Below are 25,815 nucleotides of genomic sequence, written 5' to 3' on the forward strand. Positions count from 1 at the left end.
GTTTTTGAGCAATGAGCAAGGATGGTATGTGATGGATACATGATGTACACAAAAGGAACGAAGCAAGGTGAGCTGAAATTACAACGTCCGTCACCTTTTTGCACCATCAACCATGGTCCTGGCTTGTGCTCAGACAATTGTGTTCAAAGTTTGAATCAAAGACTCAAAGTCGTCGTCGGCATCGTCTGATGACGCCTGGAACGTCTGCAGCTCGTGCTGCTGGGACGATGCACTCGTCGAAGAGTACAAGGAAGTGTTGGCCGTAGCTCCCGACGCTCCATACACTGTCTGGGGATCGAGACTGGCCTGGGCACGAGCGTTGTGCTGCGCAGCGGCGGTGGCAGCCCGTGTCATGTTGTACAACTGTGGGTTTGTTTTGTAATATGTGACAATGGCCTCGTAGAGGAACCGATATTGCACCACGGTCTGCACAAGACCGGCGCGGTACATGCGCAGGTAGGCAACGGTGGCTGCCACATCCACATTGCCCAGTGACTCCAGCCGCTGCATGAGAGCATACATGGCTAAAAAGGTGCCTGTTCGGCCAATGCCGGCGCTGCAATGCACAACTGGCGGCCCAACCTCATTCCCAGATCGCGCTGCCTCAATGTGCTGCTTCACGTCGAGCACAAAGCGGATAAAGCCCACGGCCGTGGGTGGGGCTCCGCCATCAGGCCAGCTAAAGTAGTCAAATTGCTTGATGATGCGAGCCTCGTTGGTTTCCAGGTCGATGAGGCGCAACGTGCGCACGCCATACTCGGGTGAAAGATTGGTGTAGTCCAGAGCCACGATGCTGTAGCCACCCACCCGCATTGGTACTTCCGGCTCGGGCCAGTACTTGTAGCACTTGAGGCGACCCTCCTCCACCTCACGCGTCATCATGATGATGCTGGAGGAATTTGTCTCCCAAATCATGCGCCAAAAGTCGCCTACTGTCGAGGCAATTGGCCCCTGTGAGGCAATGAAGGCGTTGTCGCGTGTCCAGCTGGGAATGTAGTTGGCATTGATGTAGTCTGATCCGAGTTGCCCTGTGTGCGACAGCAAGACGCGAGTGTCATCAATGGGCAACACATTGCCATAGCGATTCTTCTTGACGTTGTACGTCTCAGTGGCCGCCTTGAACGTGAAGGGCGAGCTCTCCGAGTCGTGTTTGATTGCATCAAACTCAGCATCAATCTGGTTCTTCACACGTCTCTCCTCAACAACGGCTTCCAAATAAGAGGCATCGACCGTCGTGGGAGTACGCTCCTCCCCAGCAAAACGCGCATGTAGCATGGACAGGTGTTGGTGGTATGCAGCATTGGGAGTGGCCGCTGATCGGGGCGGCGCGAGTGGACTGTTGCGTACCTGCACTCCGCCCACACCGTCGGCCATGACACGGACTGTATTCAGACCAAAGGATCGACGAGGAATGCTTGTTTCCATCAACTCGGGCTCCTCCTGACTGGCCCCGAGGCCTCCATCGGGTGCACTCCAGAATTGTTCCGCCCGCTCCTGAGTCATGTAGTTCCACTGTGATCCACCAAGGCCGTTGACAGCAGCCCCAGAGCTTGCGCTCAAGCCTGTCTGGTCCAAGCTGGTCATGCTGTCTTGAAGCATGTCTCGCTTCAAAGTATCCAGGTCGATGGTCACCGTTTTGGTGCTTGCACCCAGCGTGCGATCCTCCATGGGGAAAATAGCGGGCCCCAGGTTGGAGGTACCGGTGCGTGCGTCCTTGCGGCGCAAGAACATGACAACCAAGACGAGGATCAAGAGCCCCAACACTGCAACCACTACAATGGCAGCGATAAGTGCAGAGGACGCGGCTTCATTGGAGGATGTTGATCCTGTCGAGGACGTGTTCTGATTAACCGTATTCAGCACCATCGGGTCCGTCTCAACCGCCACTACTTCGTTGTTAAGCAAAGTACGGGTTTGCACAACGAATGAATAGTTGACACCAACCTCCAAGGTTTCACCCTGATCCGGGACAACCACCCAAGAGAAGTCGGTATACCCTGAGGCTGGGACGGCCATGGCATCGTCAAGACTACACGAGCAATCGCTGCGTGGAATGCTGGGTGCGCAGTAACACAGGCGATAGCCCAGGATCTGCCCGTTGGGCTCACTTGGTGCCGTCCAGGAGACGTTGAAGCTGGGCCGGGACGTTAGCTGGCGCACGGTGACACTCTCCGAATCAACATTAAAGTCAAGAGTCTGGCGGCTGTAGGATCGGCTGCTATACACGAGATTGTTGCCTTCGTCGTACTCGCGCAACTGAAACTGGTATGATGTGCTGGGTAAGAGTCCATCCAACTCATAAGTGTCGGCTGAAGCATTGTAGTCGGCATTGGCGGGACCAAAAATTTGACACCAGCAGTAGCCATCCTCCATCGCAATAGTTTCACCTTCTTGACCCAAACAGAGCTCCGGGGTACAGTCGTAATTGCGGCGCATCCACACTTCGACCCGCGTGAGATTGAGCGTGTTGCGGCGACGTCGCGCTGAACTGCAAGCATCATACTCCGGGAACTCGTCGCAGATTGAGGGGCGCTGAAGATTGAAACGCACGGCGCGGGCATCTTCTGTTTCAGCGGCATCAATAAATGGCACTACACGATATTGACGAGCAACAGAACCCGACGAAGGTGTCCCGCCAACATTGGAGGCGCGCGCAGTTAGCGTGTATGTATTCGTTGCCGTGCTTACGTAAGCTAGGTTAGACACGTAGATCGGCACAACACTTCCAGAAGCCATGTAGTCGGAGGACACGCTAAAGGCGCTCGTTGTGGGTGATACTGACCAAGCCACTGCGCTCATGGAAAATTCGTCAGACCCGTCACCGTCCTCAAGGAGAAGGCCTCCGACAGGAAGCTCGCTGCGAACAATCTCGGAGATGAGAACGGTCGTGGCCCCTCCGAAAGAAATTGTGGGAGCAAGGTCATTGACGTCCAGCAAGGCAACGCGGACAATAGCCACGGCCAGGTTCTCGTCCTGATCCACCGCAGCCACACGCAGCTCATAGGTCGGTGCGTCGGTCTCATAGTCCAAGCTGCGCCGGGTTGACACAATGCCTGATGACTGGCCCACAACAAAGCTGTCGTGCGTTTGAATACGGTTGCTTGCATCAACCAAGAAATAGTTCACTGTCGCGGCCCCACTCTCATCTGGGTCGGTGGCTGTCAAGGTTACAAGCACCGAATTGGCCGGTGTGTTTTCGGCCAAGGTCAGGTTGACAGCGTCTTGCAGAAAAGCTGGGCTGTTGTCGTTTCGGTCTTCCACCGAAAGGCGCACAAGGGCCTCAACCGCCCGCGCGGGTGAACCACCATCAGTAGCTACCACAACGACTTCAAGTTCCTCCGTGACTTCGCGATCCACGCCTGCAGTAAGGGAAATGGCACCAGAGCTAGCGTCAATAGCCAGTGTGGTCGATGCAGTGGCAAATGTGAATGTGATGTCTGCATTGGTCCCGACATCGAGATCGCTAGCTGCTACAGTCAGGAGCACGCGACCGACATCGCATAGCTCAAAGTTGTCCGTGCAATCGTCATCCGCTGTCGTCAATTCGTATTGGGCTCGCACACCATTTTGTGCAGGGGTGAATGCCACACCGCCTTCGCCGCGGTCCATGAAGACGGGCGAATTGTCGTTGAGGTCTGTCACGTTGATGACAACCGCCACAAGGGCCGACGAGAGGGGTGGACTGCCATTGTCAATGGCACGCACCCAAAGAGAATAAACGCGCTGCACCTCCGCGTCCAGTGGCGCAGTTGTGTAGAGAATGCCAGTTTCAGCCTCAATCCGGAACAGCGCAGAAGAGTTTTCAAGGGCATACGAGACCACGTTGCCAACTTCAAGGTCGGCATCGGTTGCCTCAAACACGCTGCTCATGGCAATGGCAGTATTAGCTGCTGCGTTCTCGGGGACGGCACCTGCATAGGCTGAGGATGCAAACTGCGGATGATTATCGTTGACGTCCAGTACGGTGACATAGACCAATGCTGTGCCAACGAGCCCACCTTGATCCTCGGCCACGACCGTCAAGGTGTAACTCTGCATTTGCTCGTAGTCCAGCCCAGCCTCTGTTGAGAGCTGACCAGATGTTGAGTTGATGACCACGACACCAGGTGCACCGCTCACTGTGTATGTGAGGGTATCGCTGGCATCAAGATCCGTGGCTGTTGTTGTGAGGATGGTTGTCCCGATTGCTGTGCTTTCTGAAACGTCGACCGAGTAGAGCTGCCGAGAAAACACTGGGGCATTGTCATTCACGTTCAAAATATGAATGGTCAAATTCAAGGTGGCGCGCAAGGGATTAGCCGTCGTGTCATATGCCTCGATCACAAGGTCGACCTGTTGGACAGCCTCATAGTCCAAAGCGTCCCGCAGCACCAGCACACCAGAGGTGGCCTGCAAACCAAATGCGTCGGCGTGCTCTGTAGGCTGCAGGCGATAGCGCAGCACGTCGCCATCGGCGTCCGTGGCTTGCACGGTCACGAGAGTCACAAATTCGGCGTTCTCTTCGACCTCCAAAGTTTGCGACACCGGCACAAAAACCGGGGCGTTGTCATTGACGTTGCCAACATTGATGCGCAAGACCATGCTCGTGCTAAGCGACGGTGTGCCGCTGTCTTGTACGATGATAGTAAGATCATATGCCTGACGCATCTCGTAGTCCAAAGACTGCTCAAGGCTCAAAAGTCCGGTCGTGCTCTGCAGAGCAAAGAGACCGCTGAAATCGTTCTGAAGACTATAGGAGAGCACTGCGTTGATACCAGAATCCAAGTCTGAGGCGGCCCAAACACCCAGGTTGGACGGAGTGGTGTCCTCCGCCACCATGATAGAGGTTGGGAGATTTGAAACAAACCGTGGTGCATTGTCATTAAAGTCTGTCAGCTGTACGAGAACCGTGGCAGTGGCCGTGAGTGCCGGCGTGCCTTGGTCCGTGGCCATGATTTGTACCTGAATCGTCTCTTCAGACTCAAAATCCAGCGTACCACTCACAGATAGAACGCCACTCACAGCGTCAATGGCAAAAATGGAGCCCCCCATTGTCACTGAGAAGCGTACCTCGGCGTTTACGCCCGAGTCGGCATCTGAGGCGTTAACCTGAGCAACAGGCGTGCCCACCGTCAGCGACTCTGAGATGGTGATCTCCTGGTATGCGACAGCAAACTGTGGAGCGTTATCGTTGGCATCCTCGACATTCAGGACAATGACGTGATCGGTGCAGTGACCCTTGCAAGGTGTGAGGGCAGCACCAGTCATGTTGCTGCCCACAGTCACGGCCGGACCGCCGTTATCATCGGCGCGCACCACGACGGTCGCCATTGTCCAGTTCTCATAGTCCAGTAAGCTGGCTAATGACAGCACGCCATCTGGCGAGACAGCAAACACGCCAGCACGTGTGGTGTTAACCAGAGCAAATGTGATGTTACTGTTGAGATCCGCATCTGTGGCAGCAAACGTGTAGAACACGTCGCCGATGGCTGCACCTTCGGACAGCGATAGATTACTAGGTGTTGTGCCGACGAACAAGGGCTCGTTGTCATTTTGGTCCAACACGGAAACTTGCACGGTTTTCTCAACTGTGAAGCTGCCATCGCTGCACCCAACGATGATGGCGTAAGCTGCACGGGTCTCGCGATCCAGGTTGATGAGCGGTGACAAAACTCCTGTCACCTCGCCTACAGCAAACACGCCGTCAGCGCTTCGAAGATAAAAGGAAAGCAAGGTGCTGGATACGTCCACGTCCGAGGCAGTGAACTGAGCCATGACAGTGCTCAGCGGCGCATTTTCCGTCACAGATACAGAGGTAATGCCATCTGTAAAGGCCGGGGCGTTGTCATTCACGTCCAGCACAACAACAGTAACCTCAACGGAGGTTGCCAAGCTGCTATCCAGAAGGTTGTAGGCCTCAACGACGAAGGTCGCGTTGGGCAGAACCTCATAATCAATGGCAGCAGTCAGGGTGATCAGACCAGACGTTGCATCCACCGTTAGACTCAAGTTGTTGGGATTGTCCACCAGGCGGAAGCGAATTCCTGCAGTGCCAGCCAGGCCCTCGTCCGCGTCTGTTGCGGACACGGACAGCAACGCGCCGGTTTGACCCTCGCTGATGCTGGTGCTATACGAGGTGAGGTCAAACACTGGTGCGTTGTCGTTAACATCAGTAATGGTCAGCTCCACACGCGCCGTTGCATTGTTGCCGACCACATCCGTGGCCGACACCTGCACAAAGAGCTCGACAAAACTCTCGCGATCCAAAGCTGCCAGAAGAATAAGTTCACCTGAACTGCTATTCACGCCAAGGTAGTTGTTGTCTTCAACGGCATAGGTCGTCGTCTCATTGAGATCTGACTCAGTAGCATGAACGTACAGGCCCATGGGACCAAGAGCCAGATCTTCGGGCACATCATATTCATAAACTAGCTGCTCGAATACGGGCGCGTTGTCGTTGACATCCTCGACGTTGATCATGATGGTGATATTTGTTGACAGCTGTGGTGTGCCCGCATCAATGGCCATGATCATAATCTCAAACGCTGCCAGGGCCTCACGGTCGAGCTCACCAATCAGCAACAGCTGGCCTGAGGCATCTATGTCAATCTTACCGATGGGATCGAACACTGACAGCGTCACCTGAGCGTTGGTGCCCACATCACTGTCCGTCACCTCCAACTCGACGGGCAGCAGGCCTAGAGGCGCATTTTCGGGGATGCTTACGGACATGGGAGGTGCCACAAAAATAGGTGCGTTGTCGTTAATGTCCAAGACTGTGACGCTGACTGTGGCAGTGGTCGAAAAGTAAGGAGGCGCCGTGTTTTGAACCAAAACAGATAGGAAGTAGCTGGCCTGGAGCTCTCGATCGAGCGGGCCAAGGGTGTAAAGCCGCCCCGTATGGTCCATCTCAAAGAGGGATACGTTACCGAGCAGCGTGTAGTTGACTTCGGCGTTTAAGCCAATATCTGCGTCGGTCACAATGAGCTGCAAAACGGTTTCGTTGAATGGCATATTCTCTGTCACCGCGCCGTTGGTGCCTCCTGCCACAACAGGGCCATTGTCGTTGACATCCGTGACAGTGATGAGCGCAGTGGCCGTTGACGAGAGTTGGCCGTCGCTGACGGTCAGGGTCAGCTCATACATTTCCCGGGTCTCTCGGTCAAGAGCGATTTTGGTGAAGAGCGACCCCGACAGAGGGTCGATACCAAATGCAGCCGATGGCTCAAGCAGGCCAAATGAAATGTTGGTGTTGGCAGGAGTATCAGCGTCAGTGGCAGAGACACTAGCAAATTGCCCCAAAAAGAGTTCAGCCACGTCGAAAGCATACGCCGTCTGCTCAAAGCTGGGCTCGTTGTCATTACGGTCAAGGACGACAATGTCCACCGTGGTCGTGGAGGAGAGTGAAGGGCTTCCTTGATCTGCAGCCAAAACCACGCAGGTGAATGTTTCTTGGCGCTCGCGGTCGAGGCGAGTGACTGTCTCCAGCACGCCCGTAACAGGGTCAACGGTAAAAAAGGCAGTGCAATTATCCGCAGCTGTCAATGCATACCGCACGACACCACCGCTGCCCGTGTCACGATCAAAGGCCACGACTTGAGCTACTACAGCGCCGTCGAACTCATTCTCAAAAACATCGTAGTATGTGGTTGAGTCAAAGACGGGGGCTTCGTCGTTCACGTCCGTGACATTCACGTTGATCGTCACAAAGGAGTCATTGCTACCTGGGAGGCCATCCGTCAAGCCTACGATAATCATCTCGCGGATTGACTCCTCATAATCAAGATCTGCACAGGTCAGGTTTCCTGTCACAGAGTCAATGGCAAATCGAGCCATTGCTGTGCTGTTGGCAATATAGTAGGAGATGACTGCGTTGGCGCCCTCGTCGGCATCGGTACCGGTGATGATGGCAAGCTCGCCAACAAAGTCTTCGGCCGCTTCCAAGTATAATACTGACGCGGTGGGGATAGGCGGGTTGTCATTTCGATCCAAAACCGTGACGAAGATGGTAGCTGACGTGTTGTGAACACCGTCAGTGGCAATGATCACCAGCTCCACGACAGTCGCGGCCTCGCGGTCGAGTGGTGCGTTCGGAATAGTTGTGACAACACCCGTAGTCGCATTGATGGCAAAGAAGGAGCTGTTTGTGGAATACGTGATGACTCCTCCGAGGCCAGTATCGGGGTCTGTACCTGTGACTGAGCCCAGGATCACCGCCTCCAGGGTGTTCTCGTACACGCTAACATTGGTGGGCACTGTCACGGTGGGTGCAACGTCATTAACATCCAGTATATTGATGGTGAAGGTTGCCACGTCATATGTGCTGACCGTGGTATTGACATTTTCAACCTTGACTGTACCCGTAATCACAGTCTGCGTCTCGTAGTCGGCTGACAAGAAGATGGCTCCCGTTCCAGCATCCACAAACAGATCGGCCCAATCACTAGACAATAGGGTAAAGTTGAGCAGCGCGTTGACTCCGATGTCTGCGTCTGTTGCGTTCAGTACAAGCGCGGGGACGGTGGCGTTGATGTCCTCTGGCACGGCGGCAGTGAATTCAGTAGAAGTGAAGCGAGGACGGTTGTCGTTCAGATCTCCGATGATGATAGTCACGTTCATGGTGCTGCTCAAGGAAGGCGTGCCTGAGTCTTGTGCGATAACGCGGAACTCATAGCGACCTTGCACTTCACGATCAAAGATTCGCGACGTCACAATCTCTCCAGTCAAGGGTTGCAGCAAAAAGTTGCTACCCACCGTGGCTGCATCGAACAAGTAAAACTGCAACAGTCCGTTGGCGCCCGCATCGGCGTCGGTGAAGGGCACACGAGCAACGATGGTGCCTGCGGGCTGATTTTCAAGAACAGTGGCCTCGAACGTCGCGGGGCCGGTTGGAGCGTTGTCATTGACGTCAGTCACCGTGATGCTGATGGGTAGGCTGCTCATTTGCGAGGGTGTGCCTTGATCTGTTGCCAGGAGAGAGACGTTCAAAGCACTGTACTCCTCTCGGTCAATGGCCAAAACGGAAATACGGACCGTGGCGTTTTCACGCTCAATCACAACATACTCTGCGCCCTCTCCTGTGACTGAGAGGTCAAACTGTTGATTCAAGCCGGAGTCAGCATCCGTAACCACTACTGAGGCAAGGCTGCTGCGATTCTCGTTCTCAGGCAACACGATATCAATGCGAGGTACGCTAAAGACTGGCGCGTTGTCGTTCACGTCCTGAACCATGATGTGGACTAGTGTTGACCCGCTAAGGTTGCCCGAATCAAAGGCCCACACGTAGAAGCTAACTTCTACCGCTTGCTCGTAGTCCAAATGACCAACCAGGTACACTGTCCCGTCACTGCCGACGCTGGCGATGCTGGCGTTTGCGCTTTCATATCGGATGAGAGCATTGATCCCCAGGTCCGCGTCAGTGGCTGCAACATTGCCAATCACACCCGGTGCTGTATTCTCGGCCACAGAAAAGTTGTAAACGCCTTGCACGAAGATGGGACTATTATCGTTGACGTCGCCGATAACTACCGTTACGGAGGCCGTGTCGTTGAGGGGTCCGGCGTCGGCTGCAGCGTCCAGGACAGCCACGGTAAGATTGTATCGATCAATGGTCTCACGGTCGACCGGGGCAATGAGTAACAGTTGCTGGCCACTGAAGCCAAACGGACATGTCATCAAGGTGGCAGGCGCGCAGTTCCACAGCTCAAAGCGCAAGGCTGCATTGGCACCAGTATCTCTGTCTGAAGCAACGACGCCAAACAACGTCGTATTCACGGCCGCATCCTCGCGTACTGTAAAGGCAGTCGGTACCTGCTCAATCTGAGGCGCGTTGTCATTTTCATCAAGAATGGTGATCTCGACCGTGGCTGTGTCAAAAAAGACCGAGGCAAGATTGCCAGCATCACGAGCCGTCACAATGACCTGGTAATGTTCTCGAGCCTCACGATCAAAGACGGCGGCAGTGGTGATGGCGCCGGTGCTGGTGTTGATGGCAAAGAGCCCGGCATCCGCCCCAGTCATCTCGTAACGAATCAAAGCATTGACACCCTCATCAGGATCGCTGGCGTTGGCCAACCCCACAAAGCTGCCCACGGGTCGATTCTCCATAATACCGAGAGAAATGTTGGGATTGGGGAAGGACGGCGGGTTGTCATTCAGGTCGATCATGCTGACTGTCACTGAGGCAGTGGCCGTCAGATTTCCGCCATCCCGCGCCTGGACCATGATGTTAAGAATGGGATAGACCTCACGATCGACATTATCGCGCAGATACAGGTAGTTGCCCACAAGATAGAACAGGTGCGAACCGGACGACGGCACGATGGAATACTGCAACCCTGCTGTGCCGTACATGCCCGAGTCTGCGTCGGTTGCGCTGACGACAGCGACCAAGTAGTCGCTCTGGAGGGTTTCAACCACGGTGGTGGAGTAAGAAGACGGGGAAAAGACGGGGACGTTGTCATTCAGGTCACGAATGTTCAACACGACCGTGATGCTATCACTCCTGGAATCCTCGTCATATGCGGTCACCACCATGATCACTTGCTGGCGCTCCTCGTAATCAAGAGGAGCGTCAGTGAAAATCTCACCCGAGCTCGCATCAATGTTGAAGAGAGCAGCGCCAATGGCATCCAACTGGTAGGTCAAAATGCTGTTGGCATCCAGATCGGTGGCCACAACTTGGACGACCAGAGTATCTGAGGCCACATTCTCGTCAATTGTGACCGTGATCGAGGATGCATTGAAGTTGGGCGAGTGGTCGTTTGTGTCCTGCACTTGAACGTTGACAAGCACGGAGGAGGATAGGGCTGGGGAACCACCGTCGGTGGCTACGATTGTGAGCGTCAAGTGCGGGCGGGTCTCAAAATCCAATGGGACGGTACCCGTCACCAGGCCGGTCGAAGCATCGACGGTAAAGCCGTAGGTGGGGCTCAAAATTGAGTACGTGAGCTGGCCGTTAACGCCGCTGTCTGCATCCGTGGCAGTCACGTATCCTAAGCTAGGCAAAGTATCACCTTCACGAACGGTGCTGTTCACAACGGCTTGTGGGAACGTGGGCGCATTGTCGTTCTCATCCAGAACAGTCACCGTCACGGTTACTTGAGATGTGCGCCCCAAGGAATCTGTAGCAACGGCCCTGAAAACAACAGTGGCAACGACTTCCCGATCCAAGGAATCGCTCATCGTGATGGTGGCGTTGGGTAGAATAGCAAACACACCCGTGATGTCGTCCACAATGGCCAAGGAAAAGTCGGGAACCGAATCGGCGTCCGTAACCTGCAAGCCCATAAAGGTAGCACGTGTGTTTTCCAGCACACTAAAAGTGGCCGTGGTACCTGCAAATTGAGGGCCGTTGTCGTTGACGTCAACAATAATGAGAGCGAAGGTGACGCTAGACGACTGAAATATGGCGCCTTGATCGCGAGCCACAACAGTCACTTCAACCCGCTGTCGCGTTTCGTAGTCCAGACCCGATCGCAAAGTCAAGACACCCGTGATCGCGTCAATGCTCACGAACGAACCACCCTGAGTCAAGCTGTAGCGGACCTCGCCATTTGCACCCTCATCTGCATCTGTGGCAACCATTTGCCCAATGACCGTGCCCGTCGTCACGTTCTCCAGCACGCTGATATCCGCGCTGCTTTGAAATACGGGAGCGTTCTCATTCTCATTTAGAATTTGAATAACAACTGTGGCGTTCCGAGCCGAGCGACTGCTGGTGACGATGGGGTGGCGGGCCATGATCTCCAGGGTGACTGTTGTGCCAACTAGCGGCAAAAGAGACTGCTGCACAGCCAGAGTACCGGTGGTGGAGTTTAGATTAAAGTAAGAGCCAGCTGCACCAAAGAGGAGGTATTCGATGGCGGCGTTGTCATTAATGTCGGCATCAACCGCTTCGACCTGTAGAACCGTAGTGTTCACCGGCGTCAGCTCGCCAACCTGCTCATAGTAGGCAAGGCTCAGGAAGGTTGGGACATTATCATTAATATCTGTTAGTTGAATGGTGATGGTCTGGGATGTGGAACGAGGTGGAGCACCACCATCCGTGGCTGTCACGATAATGACAAGCGCATCCGTACTCTCCCGATTCAGACGCCGCAGTACTCGCAGCTCGCCCGTGGTGCTGTTGATGCCCAATCGACTCCCGCTATCGAGAATGCTGTAAGTGATTTGACTGTTTGCTCCTGCATCGGCATCCGTGACGTTCAACAGACTTAGTGTTGTGCCCACTGAAAGCTCCTCCAGCACGTCGAGCGTGTTAGCGTTGTTGAAAACGGGGGCATTGTCGTTTACATCCTCGATCAGGAGCGTAACGTTGGCGTCGGCAAAATAGAGTGGATTGTTATCATCCTGGATTCGAATGATCAGCGGGGCTTCGGTCAGCTGCTCATGATCCACATCTCCTGAAGTGTACAGGGTGCCATTAGGGGCCAGCGTCACCGGTGCTGCTCCTGTGTTGAGCGCAAGCACAAAACTGAAGGCTGGTGACTGGAAGACATCAGCATCCGCGCCCGTAAAAACATGCACAATGGTTCCCCTAGGCACATTCTCGGGCACTGTGACGGTGTCTGGCACCGACGTAAAGGCAGGTGCATTATCGTCCAAGTCCACAACGCTCACACGAACCAACGTGGTAGCCCAGGGCTCTGCGGCAGCTGACCCTACCAATGGCAAGATATTGACCACGGCTACCGTGCAGCTCAGTTCTTGAATAACCTCGTAATCCAGTGGAGCCACCAAGGCCACTGCTCCACTTGTGGAGTTGACGGTCAAATACTGCTCGCACTGTGTATTCGAGTCGTTGAGGAAGATGTGGCTGGCTGCATAGGGTTCATTGTCGGCATCCATCACCACAAGCGTCGCCACTTCGGCCGAAGCAACATTCTCATTGATAGTTGCCGTGTACTCGGCTTTTGCAAACCGGGGGGCGTTGTCATTGACGTCCGTGACTGTCACCAAGACCACTACGGTCGTACTCTGCGCAGGTGACCCTTCATCGGTTGCCTGAACGGCAACAGCCAGCGATGTGACAATTTCGTAGTCGAGAGCAGCTTGCAAGACCAACTGATTATTAGACACGGCAAAGTGCGAATTGTTCAGCTGCACATTGACAACCCCGTTGTTACCAGAATCAGCATCGGTGAAGATGAGCGGGCCTAGCACAGCGCCAGTCTCTGCGCTCTCAGCTACAACAAACGACAGGCTGCTCGTGTAAAGGGGAGCGTTGTCGTTAACGTCAACCACGGTAATCTCCACTGGGCACGGCACGCTGCTAAGGGGACCGGGATATTGGTGGTCTGTGATGATAACGGAAAGCGAAAAGTACTGCGAGCTGGCGTTATCCGCATCCAATGCCATGGCGGTGCGCACAACTCCCTCGCTGTCCACGGTAAAAGCAGAGCTGTTGAGCACGAAGGAAGCGTTGCTTAGACCCAAGCTGTCGGCATCAGTCGCCGTAATCACCCCGACCACACCATTTGCCACGTTTTCGGGGATGCTAAAGGCATAGCTACTCTCGCTACAAATAGGCGCATTATCATTGACGTCTGTGACATCGACCTCGACCACGAACACGCTGGAGGCCAGTCCCGTTGCTTGATTCGTGACCTGCACGGACACCTCGTGCTCCTGCAGCATCTCAAAATCAAGCGCTTTCAAAAGGACGAGGCGACCCGATGAAGCGTTGATACCAAACTGGCCCGCTGAGGTCTGCGCCGTGATGCTCCAAGTTCCTTGCGCGTTGATCCCGGTATCTGCATCGGTAAAGTGCAGGATTGCAACGGTAGCCTGCACAGGTGCGTCCTCAGCCATGATCGCCACGCCGGGATCAACAATAACTGCTGCGTTGTCGTCCACATCGGTAACATGAACGCGCACAAGGGCGGTACTGGAAAGAGCGGGGAACCCGCCATCAGTGGCCGTAATGGTCACGTTGTAAGCCCGTCGCACCTCATAGTCCAGTCGCTGCGACAAGCGCAGGTATCCATCATTATCAATGTGAAAGCGCTCGGCAGACACAGCATCCACAGAGAGGGTCACGGCAGCGTTTATACCACTGTCGGCGTCTGTGGCCACGAGCTGCACGAGGGCAAAACCGATGGCCTCATCCTCGGCCACACCGATGCTGATGTCACTGTCAGCAAAAGCCGGCGCGTTGTCATTCACGTCACTAACGGTGATCATGATGCTCGTGCTGTTGCTCAAAGGCGGCTCACCTGTATCGGTGACAAGAACATCAAAGCGCAAAACAGCCATGGTCTCGCGGTCCAGGGCCTTGGCCAGGGTGATCACACCGGTATTTGAAACGGCAACGGCACCATTGGTCTGATCAGCGCTGAGGCTAAATATCAAGCGGGCGTTGGCAGGCGTCGCATCACGGTCAGTAGCCGTGACTTGCCCCAAAACCTCGCCCACTACGGCACTTTCTGGAATGGACGATACCACTTGCACCGCTGTAATTGAGGTGTCTCATCATTGGCATCAGTCAGAATGATCAGCATGTTCGTAGAGGCCGATCGAGCCGGAATACCGCCGTCCGTTACTACGACTGTTAGCTGATGATAGGGCTGCGCTTCAAAGTCAAAGGCACGCTCGAGTTTCAGTTCGCCGTTCTCGTTGATACTAAAACGCCCGTTGTTTGTATCTTGCAGGCTCCAGGTCAAGGCTGCGTTGACGCCCGCATCGGCGTCTGTAGCCTCAAACGTATGCAGCGTCGTGCCAACTGCCGTGGCCTCTGAAAGCGTCAATGATGCTGGGGCCGCCATTAAAACCGGCGTGTTGTCGTTGATATCAGCAATTGCAACCGTCACAGCCACTTGAGCGACCAGAGGCTTGTTCTCAGGGCCCGAAACGGCCGAGACGGTCAGCGTATGGCTTGCGATTGTTTCACGATCAAAGGTCATGTTTGGCTGGGTAGAGATGACACCTGTAGAGGCATTGATGCGAAACCGGGTGGTGGGTGAAACACTATAGGCCACGTCGGCGTTGGCGCCCGAATCCGAGCTTGTGGCTGTCACTTGACCCACCACGCTTGAGGTGGCATAGGTACCTTCAGGCAGAGAAAACGTATATGTGTTGTTGGCAAAAACGGGGGCATTATCTGACACGTCAATAATGTTGACATGCACACTGGCTGAGCTGTTGAGGCTAGGGGTGCCGGCGTCTTGGACAGTAATGACCAAGTCGATGCCGTTGGGAAAGGCCTCGCGGTCAAGTTGCTGCGTCAGCGAGAGCTCGTAGGTTGGGGAGAGCACGAAGCGACCGTCGTAATCATTTGCCAGAGAGAGGGTAATGACAGCGTTGATTCCTTCATCCGCATCGACAGGAGCAAAGGTGCGTAAAACACCAGTCGTGTTCTCCTCAATGACGTTAATATTGGTGAGCTGGGCTGCAGGGATCTCAGGCACGTTGTCATTGATGTCTGTCACAGTCACGGCAATAACCAGTCGGCCCTGGCTGGCTGGCTTATCCGGGTTAAACGCCACGAGAGTAAGATTAAAGGCACTCACAGTCTCGCGATCCAAAGGATCCAATAGCAGGTGGCCCGTCGCGTTGCGGGTGGCCACGACGCCATCTTGCACAAGATTGTAGACGATGGCATTGTCTACATCAGGATCGGTCGCCAAGTAAGGGCCCAACACTGTAATGCTGTTGCTCGACTCGGTCACATTCACCGCAAGATAGGAAGAGTCAAACGCCGGCACGTTGTCATTCACGTCTGTCACCGTCACCACAAGTCGAAACTGGGCACTGTTGCGAGGAGCAGCCGGCTGATCGTACACTGTGACAAGCACATCATACGACGCCACTTGTTCGCGATCCAGCGGCTCTGACAACGTGACTGTTCCATCACCAGCAATAATCACCGGAACGCTAGGTGGAACCACGAAGACAAAATTAGACCCAGTGTCCGCATCTGACACCGAGACAGTACCCAGCACCGCGTTGACAGAGGCATCCTCGCGCACGCTGAAACTGGCGTTTGATGCCATGGGCGCGTTGTCATTGACGTCCAGGACGGTGATGGCAAGGCTGACGGGCAGTGTTCTTGTTGGCACGCCACCATCTGTCACCAAAACATTGAGAGCCAAAGCCTGCACCTGCTCATAGTCGATGGGAGCTGCAAGCGTCACTCCACCCGTCGAGGCATTGATGGCAAAGTAGGGTGAGCTGAGGGTAAACGAAAGGGCAGCATTGAGCCCCGAATCAGCATCCGTCACCGGCATGGCAGCAAAGAGGGTCAAGCCCACAGCACTATCCTCGGACACGTTGTAGGCCAGCGCAAAGCCGGCGCTCAATGCAGGTGCATTGTCGTTGACATCGGTCAACTCCACAGTGAACACGCTTGTTGTGGCGCGTGGAGGTACACCAGCATCGGTCGCTTGCACGGTGATGTTGTAAGCTTTGACTTTTTCGAAATCCAACGGCGCCGTCGTGGTCACCACGCCAGTGGTTGGTGCCATGGCAAAGAGCTGGCTTGAAGGTGTCTCGCCGGTAACAGATGGCACGACGCTGACAATGGAGTAGGTCAGGGCGGCATTCATGCCGCTGTCGGCGTCCGTGGCAAACACCTGCTCGATGGACGTTCCTGGACTAGTTGCTTCGGTAATGACAACTTTGGAAAGAGCTCCAAAGACAGGGCTGTTATCGTTCTCATCAACAATGTAGATCTGAACCGTGCGAAGAGCGCCGCTGCCTGATTCGTCCAGCACGGCCACTGTCAGGGTGTGAAAGGTTTGCGTCTCATAATCCAGAGGTGCAATGACCTGAATGGCCCCAGCAAGAGTTGTGTTGAAAGAAGCGGAGCCGGACACGCGCTCAAAAAAGAAGGCCGCATTCTCCCCCACGTCGGCATCGGATGCAGTGAGCTGCAATACGGTAGTTCCCACAGACAATGCTTCGGACACTGATACAGAGTATGAGCCCTGGTCGAATTGCGGTGGATTGTCATTGAGATCGCCAATCTGTACGGTGATGGTCACGGTGGCCGACTTGGTGTCGGCTCCACCGTCGCTTGCGCGGAGCGCCACAAGATAAGTTGCCTGCGCCTCGCGATCAAAGCGATACTGGCTGTACAGAGTCGCGCTGGTTGTGTTACCCACGCGAGCGCCCTTGGCGATGGAGAAGAAGCTGGTGGCGTTCAAAAGTGCAAATGTGATGGCACCGTTCTCGTCCAAGTCGGCATCCTCAACCCAGACTTGGCCCACCACCGTACCAACAGCTTGGTTCTCCAGCACGGTCATGGTGTCCGTCAAGTTGACGAAGACAGGAGTATATTTGTTGAGCAACTCAATGTTGATGGTCAGCGGCGAAGTGGTTGCCATTGCAGGATCATTGAGGTTGCGTGTGGTGACGCTACACTGCAGTTGTGGCGTTTCATCGGGAATTGTGCGCAAAATCAACAAGGTGTCCTGCACCTCCACAAAGGCCGCGCAATTCTCAGACACCTCAAGCTCACTCTCACGGTTACTAGCGGTCACATCGGCATCACTGATGGTCAGCGTTGAGAGGTTTGTGGGGAAAACATCGTCCTCTCGCACTGAGAACTGCAGGACACTCGGTGCAGCAATGATAGGAGCTTCGTCGTTCAAATCCTGCACGGAGATGACCAGGACCAGATCGCTCGAGAGAGCCGGGGTGCCGCCATCGGTAGCACGCACCACCACGGAATACTCCGTGGCTACCTCAGCATCCAATTGCGCATGTGTCAACGACGTACCACTCAAGGAAAATAGACCCCCAAAGTCATTTACCAAGGCGTATGTGACGGCGCCGTTGTCACCGGCATCGGCATCGGTGGCACCACTGAAGGCAATGCTACCCGCAGTGTTTTCATCCACGGTCTCAGACAGGGTTTGATTGGGAAAAACCGGGCTGTTATCGTTGACATCCAACACCATGACCTGCAGTATGGCCGTAGTGGACAAGGCCGGCGAGCCCATGTCGGTGACGGTCACGTTGACGCTGAAGCTCGACAACGACTCGAAATCGAGAGCTGAGTCGAGCGTCAAAATGCCCGAAACACTGCCAATAGTCAAGAAGCTCTCATCGCTGGCGAGGGTATAACGCAGCGCAGCGTTGACCCCCGAGTCGAGGTCTAGAGCGGTCACCGTCAGCACGCTCGTGCCGGTCACCAGATCTTCAGCAAGCGTGATGGAAGAAGGGAGACCGTCAAAAATGGGCCGGTTGTCGTTGACGTCGAGTACGGTGAGTGAGAGGAGCATGGAGGACACAAACCGTCCATCAGAAAGGAAAACTGTCACCTCGTAAAAGGTGTCGGCCTCGTAGTCCAGTGCTTCTTCAAGGATGACGCGCCCCTCGCTGTCAATCGAGACGACGGGACTGTTTGTGGTGAAACTGATGTTGCGGAAGGCAGGCGTCAAATCAGCGTCACGAGCATCAATCCATGCAAGGACAGAGCCCACAGTGGCATTTTCCCACACACTAATAGCCAGATCGTCGGCGACAGGAGTGTTATCGTTGACGTCCAGTACGTTGATGCGAAAATCCCGAATTGTTTCTTGCTGCGGCGAGCCGGCATCACGAGCCAGGACGCGGAAAAAGTATTCTTGATCCTGCTCATAGTCCAAACTACTGGTCAGCGATACAACGCCGGTTGTTGGGTGAATGACCACTACCGCGTCGGAAAAGGTAGCGTCAATGCTCAGCGTGACGTTGCCGTTGGCGCCCGAGTCGGCGTCTCGGACCTCGATGCGAGCTATAACGGTTTCGACGCTGGCACTTTCAAGAACATCAAACTCTGTGGTGCTGCCCACAAACTCGGGGGCATTGTCGTTGACATCAAGCAGCTGAACCTGAATGCTTTGCGTGGCCGTGAGACCGTTATCGGCATCGGTGGCCACAATCTCAAAGGCGTAGGAGGCAGCTGCAGTCTCATAGTCAACGGCGATGCTCAGTACCAAGGCCCCCGATTGGGAGTTGAGGCTGAAGAAAGCTGGTAGGTTGTTAGATGAGTAGGTGGGGCGTGGCCCAACCGTGTCTGGGTCCGCGGCTGAAGTGGTAAACACTGTCGTGCCAACAGTTGTGGATTCTGGGAAGGAGAAGTTAGCAGAAAGGGCAGAGAACCTAGGCCCGTTGTCGTTGACATCCGACACGAGGAGGCGAAAATAAACTGTGGTGCGCTGCGGGGTCGCTGCACTATCGCTGGCCTGCACTGCAACCACGAAGCTTGTTTGAGACTCGTAGTCAAGAGCCCCGATGAGAGTGATGGCGCCCGTGCTAGCGGCAACGCGCACAATGTCAGTAGCGTTGAGCAAGGTATACTTAAGCTGGCGATTCACAAGGGCGCGATCGGCGTCGGTAGCTTGAACTCGGGCAAGCTGCGTGCCTGTGGCTGTGCTTTCGGGAACAGTCACTTGGTACTGCACCTGGTCAAAAACCGGAGCATTGTCGTTGACATCCAAGATGACAACGGTTACGGCGGCGCTTGAAGAGAAGGTGCCATCTGAGGCTGTCATCTGCAGGCTGATTGGGGATAGCGCCACGGGGTCGGCATCGAATACGACCAGCGAGGTAAGGTTGGCCGTCAAGCTGTCCAATGCAAATTGGGAACTGCTGCTGAGGCTATAAACGAGGGCCGCGTGCAAGTCTGCGTCTGTTGCTGGTAGCATGGCCAGGCTGGTGCCGACGGAGCTGTTCTCGTTGAAAAAGAGGTAGTAGGCACTTTGGCTGTAGGCAGGAGCATTGTCGTTGACGTCGAGGACCGAAACCTCGATGATAAGGGCATCGACACCGTCAACGCCAGCCTGACTGGCCTCCAAGCGCACCAAGTAGCTGTCAATCGTTTCGCGATCAAGCGTCTGAGTGAGGATCAGATCGTCGCCAAGAATCGCGAAAGTACGTGTGGTGTCCTCAAGCTGAAACTGCACAGTGCCAGAAGAGTTGACCAAATTTGACAAAGAGGTATAAACAATCGTGCCATTGGCAACATCCTCGGAGACGTTGAGGGCCAACGTTTCAACTGTGAACAGGGTCACGTCATTGTCCAGCAAGGTAAGGTAAATTTCAGCGGGGCTGGCACCAGCCAAAGTGATGACGAGGGACTCTGATTGCTCGTCTTCGTCGTCGTCCTCCACGTCGAGGTACAGCTGACTGTTTGCAAAGTGAATGATCACATCGGCCACGGAGTAGCGGACCATGTCGTAGACGATCACGCGTGACGAGGCCAAACGATCCACCAACGCGATGTGCCCAGCTTGGTTCATATCCACAGATTGAGCCGCAGGCAGGGAACGAGAGGCCGCCACAAAACTGCCTCGCGCCACACTCCAGTCATACCAAGCGGAAGCCGCCTCGCTGCCGTCAACCTCCGACTGAGAGATGAGGAGTGACAACTGCGCGTCACAAAAGAGTGTCACGTCCCGGGCAGCATAAGTGGTTGCCACAACGCTGAGCGTCTGCGCGGCACCGGCGGGGCTGATGGAGAAGACGGCCACGGAGGACGTAAAGCTCCCCGTTGCCTGAAGCGCCACGGCTACAAAGCTTTGATTGTTTAGGCAAGTAACTGAAGAGACGTCATGGGTAGCACCCACAGTCAAACTTGCGCCAGATTCGAGTAGCTGGTTTGAATCGTATAGCCACAGGTGAGAGGCCACGCTGGAGCTTTGGCTCTCTGAATCATAGACATTGCCAAACACAAACCCAACAGCGTCGCCGGCAGTAACTGGTGCAACACTTTGAGCACCAATGGTGGCCGCCGTATCCCGGAGCTGAAAACTGCCGTCTTGGAGCACATATACAAACGACTGTATCGAGGTGGTAAAGCTGCTGTCGTGACTATTGGCAAACGCAAGCAGCAGGGCATCATCCAGGACATTGAAGGCACAACCCTGACCGCCCAGCGTCTCAACGGCATCCACCTGTGTCCATCCGGCACCGTTGTTGGCAAAGATGGGAGATGAAATGCGATAATTGCTCCCTGCACGGTAGTTGGCGACTGCCACGTAGGTGATGGAGCCCCAGGTGGCCACGCAGGCGTCTACCGGCTCGGACACGACGAAACTGGTTGTGCTCCCCTCTGATGAGGCAAAAGTCACATAGCCCTCGCCATAGAGGACCAGATCGTTGTTTGGGAGGATAGCGACATTCTCAGCCTCCAGTCCTTGCTCCACCCAAGGCTTATCCGGGAAGAATGCTGGAACACCGGCTATCAGAGCAGCAGTTGACAGGGACAAGAGGCTCGTGAGGGAACGAAAGGAACACGAGAGGAGTTGCAAATGCTAACAGTCTCTGCCTTGCCCCAATGTTGGCTTGATCATGCCCTGCCCTCGAGGCGTTACTCCCATACCCTGTGTTGGCTCGGATCCTACTGGGACCGGAACGTACCTGCTGAGTCATCTGGCGTTGCAACGGTGGCGGTGCCAATCGTAGACACCGTTACGCCCTGTGCGGGCGCTGAGACGTTGAGATCGATCTCATATGGCTCCGAGAGAACACCTTCCTCGAGTGTAATGTTCACGGCAACGGCAGGCGCGACTAGAAGCGCGACCACGACAGCCAAGACCAAGGCCACGAGTGTGGCCCCTGGTTTGGATGACATGGTCGCCGGTCGCTTGGTGTCGTTGTCGTCGAAGAGGGTGCGCCGACGTTACGCCCCCCTTCCCTATTGTCTTCTTCTTTAAACCCTTTGAGTGAAGTAAATACAATGATGTTTAGCACAAAAACTCTGCTTCGCTGATTCAGAATTTTTACTTTGACCTTTTCAAAGCTTATTCCTTGTTATATAAGTTTCCTGTCGAAACAGGATTTAGGGGAGTTGTGCTTGGTCTTTGTTTAGAGGCAGCCTCCAGCCTGTTTTCGAAAAAAAAAGTGTGCCATTTTACGTGTGAATCAACTGTGGAAATCAACAATGTGAAAAGGCGCTTTGAGAGCTGAGACGAGCAGGGTTGAGGGAACGATACAGAAATAACAGCCGACATTGGCAAAGGGATTTCTACGCAGTAGTGGGGCCTGTTGTGAATTGCACAGCCTCCGAGCCTAAGCCGTTGAGTTCATGCAAATGGGTTATTCTCCCAGGTTGTGTGCCTGCCAGAGTCTTTGGCGGGGTTTGATGGCGTGGCAGAGGCCGTAGAAGTTGTCAAAGACGACGCTGCGCTATCTCCTCCAAAGGCCCAGTCAGCAGACAAATCTTGATTCGAGGCAAAAGGGCTTTTTAGCTTGACGTTGGGCCTGGTGCACACACGCCATGATGGAGAATGAATACGAAGTGGTGCTGTGCCAGCCACACGAGTGCACGTCAACTTACGTAGATGCGCGTGCAAACGGATTGGAGGGATTGGGCGGGATATCAAATGGGTTACTGGGCGACCTTTGGTGGGTTTTCTTGTGACCAGCACCAAGCAGGACTGCATCAAAGGGATTGGACTTGTTCCGGCGGTGCGTGGCGTGCGCAGGGCGACGAGGATGGAAGTCGCTGGTGTCTGAGACTGAGGCTGGGTGCTTGGACGGCGACCGACGTGCCGGTGGCGCCGCGGAAGCCACGGAGGCGGGCGGGGCCGGTGCTGGTGCTGGCGTCGGTACTGAGGCGGATTTTGTCGACGCACCACTCGCAGTGGCGGCTGTCAGTGGCGGCGCGGCTGCGGCGGGCGTTGACAAAGTCGTGATGCTCGAAGGCAGCAAAGGACATGGCATTTGGCGCAGGGCGAAAACACGCTACAGGCGAAAAGGCGCAACGGTGGCACGAGAGCAGTGACATCGTCCTGACGTGAGATACACCGCGCTTAAGCAATAGCAAAGAGGCAAGAACTTTGGAGTCGCTGGCATGCCCAAGTTTGGTCACCTTGCACAATGCTTCTGCCCCGATTCGCTTTGTGGGATCCAGTTCAAAGGTAGCGGCTGAGGCAAGGTGGAAAAGAAAACAAAACATTTGAGAGTGGAGAGACGAGCCAAAGACATGTGAAGGGCCGCTTTTGTGCTGATTCAACGTACCGAGGAGATCAATGACGGCAGGGCTAAAGTCGTGATGGTCTGGAATTTTGTACTTGCCGCTGACGATGGAAAGGGAGGAGTCACCAAAAGCGTCCGTAAAGAAGCATAACTTGTAAAGGACGCAACCGAGCGCCTAGTGGGGTGTGACAGAGTTGTAAGTCACCTGGCGGGGCCAGAGCAAAGGGCTGTCATGCACGCAAAGTAACTGTGGGCGAACATTACCCAAATATCAGCCTTCTCATTGATGGCGTGGCTCTGATAGAGATCAACCATTTCGGGTGCTCGATAATTTGGGGTCGTGTATTTCTGAATTTCCTCTTCGCAAACAGGGATAGGATCCTGCGCTCCAGGATGAAGCACCTTCACGGTGGCGGATCCAAAGTCGCACAGCTTGAAACTGCCTTTATCCTCGCTTAATAGTACATTTTCGAGCTGGCCAATGGCGCGATGAGAGGGGCCCTGACGTGCTTCAGCCATGCATGTGCGCGGGTGTAGGGCAGGCCGGAAAACAAGTGGAATGAAAGCTGTAATTTGATATTAATCTCACCCACCTTCAAATCCCGATGAATGATCGGAGGTCGTTGTTGATGCAAGGCCGTCACGGCCAAGCAGATGTCTGAGAAAATCTGTCAGCATTGCGACGCGTGCGTGGGCTGAGTGTTGGTGGCTTGTTCCCGCTCAAACTGCGCACAGCGAGCCTGGTACAGAACAACAGAGCGTAAAAAGTGTCTACCTTGAGCACCTCGCGCTCGGTAAATGGTCGAGTGAGGCGACGGTTCATGATATCCACCACATGGCCACCGGGGCAGTGCTCCATGAGAATCACGACCTGCCAGATCGCAGCACACCTTCCGAGTGAATCTTGGCTCTGGTCGGCAGGGCCAATGTGCTGCTTTTTGTTGCTTTGTCTTTTTGGTGTGTGTGTGTGTGTGTGTGTGTGTGTGTGTGTGTGTGTGTGTGTGTGTGTGAAGGGCCAAGACGCCAGGCAGATGCGTACCTCGGCGTGCTTGCCAGCAGGCTTCAAGTCTGACGCATGAATCGTCACGATGTTGTGGTGAAACGGCAGTTGTTTCTATCAGCATACGCGATGAGCACCCCTTGTCCCAGAAGGCCGTCGTCGGCAATACCCTGGGCGCGAGCCTTGCGCTTTCCAAACTCGTATGGGACACACCATAAATTCAATCTCCCGTGTTGTGGCGTCAAGGGTTTCTTGGTCATGAACCATGACCTGTGAAACGTCCCACACCCCAATGCGTCGTCCACAGCACAAAATTTGTCAGGGCGAGGCCCACTGGCAAAAGCGCGCGCTAACGAGCGGCTGCTCGTGTACTGCGAAAGCATTCCACACCGGCTCCTACCTTTTTGAGGGCATACTTTTTGGCACCGTCTGTCACGAGATACACACTTCCAAATCCACCTGAAAGAAATCAAGGCGAGGACAACGGCTCTGTCAGCGGTATTTTCACACCTGGGGTTGAGGTGACCAGACAACAAAAAAAATTAAAATAAAAAATGGTGATACCTTCAGCAATGAGCGACTCAATAGTGACATGGTAGTTATCAACGACCACCTCGCTCCCGGGCTCGAATGATCCTGATCCAGAAGAGGTTGACCCTTTGAAAAGGTGTTTCTTCATGTGCGCAAGCATTGGCATCGCAGCGGTGAAACGCGCTCGCTAATGAGTGTTTGTTCGTCGTCTTTCTCCACCCCGCCCCCCAGGGGCAACTCAAGGATATTGCCCAACCCAAAAAAAGGATGAGATGAGCCACCAAAAATAGAAGAAAAAAAACAGGTTGCACAGCCGGCGTTTGACCATGGGTATGGCGCGCTGTCAAGGGCACGGCAGCTCGGAAGAAGAAGATGGGTTGCGGGGCAGCGAGCAGCAACCCGCTTTTGGAAGATGAAATCACACACTGTCCTCAAGCCAAAAGCACCGTGGTTATGATGCCTGAGCACTCCAAAGGAAGCCCCTGGCTCTCCGATGGGGAACGTCGTCGAATCACAAAGTGCGTGGCGCTCGAGACCAAGCTACTGCGACAGTGGCGAAGGCTTGCAGCCTTTAAGGCCGTGACGGCACCGCGCTTGATCCCGTAGTTCAGTGCCAATGGGCAAGAAGAAGAGTGTTGAGAGTAGAGCTGAGTTTATGAAGCTGTGCCCCATCACACATCCCCGATCCTGGTCACTCGATCCCACCGTCCGCCACACGGCCGATAGCATTGATGGTGGCAAAGAAAAAGTACAGAGGGAGGCTGGCTGGAGTGAGCACAAGAGTGAAAGTGTCTGGCTCTCTGGCTTGAACGATTTCAACGTTACAAAGAGACAGAGATGTCAGCTTGTTCATCGCCAGAGAAAATGACAGTTGGTAGTAGATTGAAAGTGTGTCAGACCGCACATAATACACTTATTGGCGGGAGAATTTGAATGGCTGGTGCAGGACGTGAGTTGATCAGAAGTTCAACCGTGATTGTTCAAGCCACAAACGATAGTTTCTCCCCGTGCGACCCGATCGCCAAGAGGATCATTGACGGCATTAGAAAATTGATTGAATCAGGTGTTGTCACTTTTGGACCCGAGTGCTTGAGGGCGCGAGCGTATCGCCTTGCCACAAGCATCTGGCCAACGTCAAACAACCATCATGGCCAGCTGGGTGTACACGGACGCGCCAAGCGCTATGGAACCAACGAACATCATGCGCCCCGCCACCAAGGGTGAGTTTGGTTCAGAGGGCAATTGTGGGTTTTGGCTCCACCGCCATCGACCTAGCATGGCCAAAGCGAAACACGAGTGCAGGAGTGGGTGATCCTGCTGCCTCGCGCTGTTCTGCGAGGCCGGCGTCAAGAGCTCACCTGCTTCAAGTGCACTCATCAAGCGGCTGTATACGATCTGAT

At 54.6% G+C, this 25,815-nt stretch overlaps 2 protein-coding genes across 2 annotated transcripts; both read right to left on the reverse strand.

The window, feature by feature from the left end:
- Positions 1-129: 129 nt before the first annotated feature.
- Positions 130-21,538, reverse strand: MBCDH7 (uncharacterized protein; the record flags this gene model as incomplete). The annotated part of the gene is made up of 3 exons (XM_001742788.1): positions 130-14,320; positions 14,422-21,145; positions 21,325-21,538. 3 exons carry the CDS (start codon positions 21,536-21,538, stop codon positions 130-132), a joined length of 21,129 nt encoding a protein of 7,042 aa, XP_001742840.1.
- Positions 21,539-21,989: 451 nt separating this feature from the next.
- MONBRDRAFT_22473 (uncharacterized protein) lies at positions 21,990-24,563 on the reverse strand (the record flags this gene model as incomplete). Its single annotated transcript, XM_001742789.1, has 12 exons — positions 21,990-22,167; positions 22,244-22,343; positions 22,542-22,650; positions 22,703-22,833; positions 22,927-23,059; positions 23,149-23,358; positions 23,478-23,552; positions 23,660-23,755; positions 23,924-23,998; positions 24,098-24,154; positions 24,285-24,343; positions 24,449-24,563. The coding sequence occupies 12 exons, from the start codon at positions 24,561-24,563 to the stop codon at positions 21,990-21,992; spliced, it is 1,338 nt and encodes a 445-aa protein (XP_001742841.1).
- Positions 24,564-25,815: the final 1,252 nt, after the last annotated feature.

The sequence above is a fragment of the Monosiga brevicollis genome, genomic scaffold (assembly GCF_000002865.3).
Source record: "Monosiga brevicollis MX1 MONBRscaffold_2 genomic scaffold, whole genome shotgun sequence".
Classification (NCBI taxonomy): Eukaryota; class Choanoflagellata; order Craspedida; family Salpingoecidae; genus Monosiga; species Monosiga brevicollis.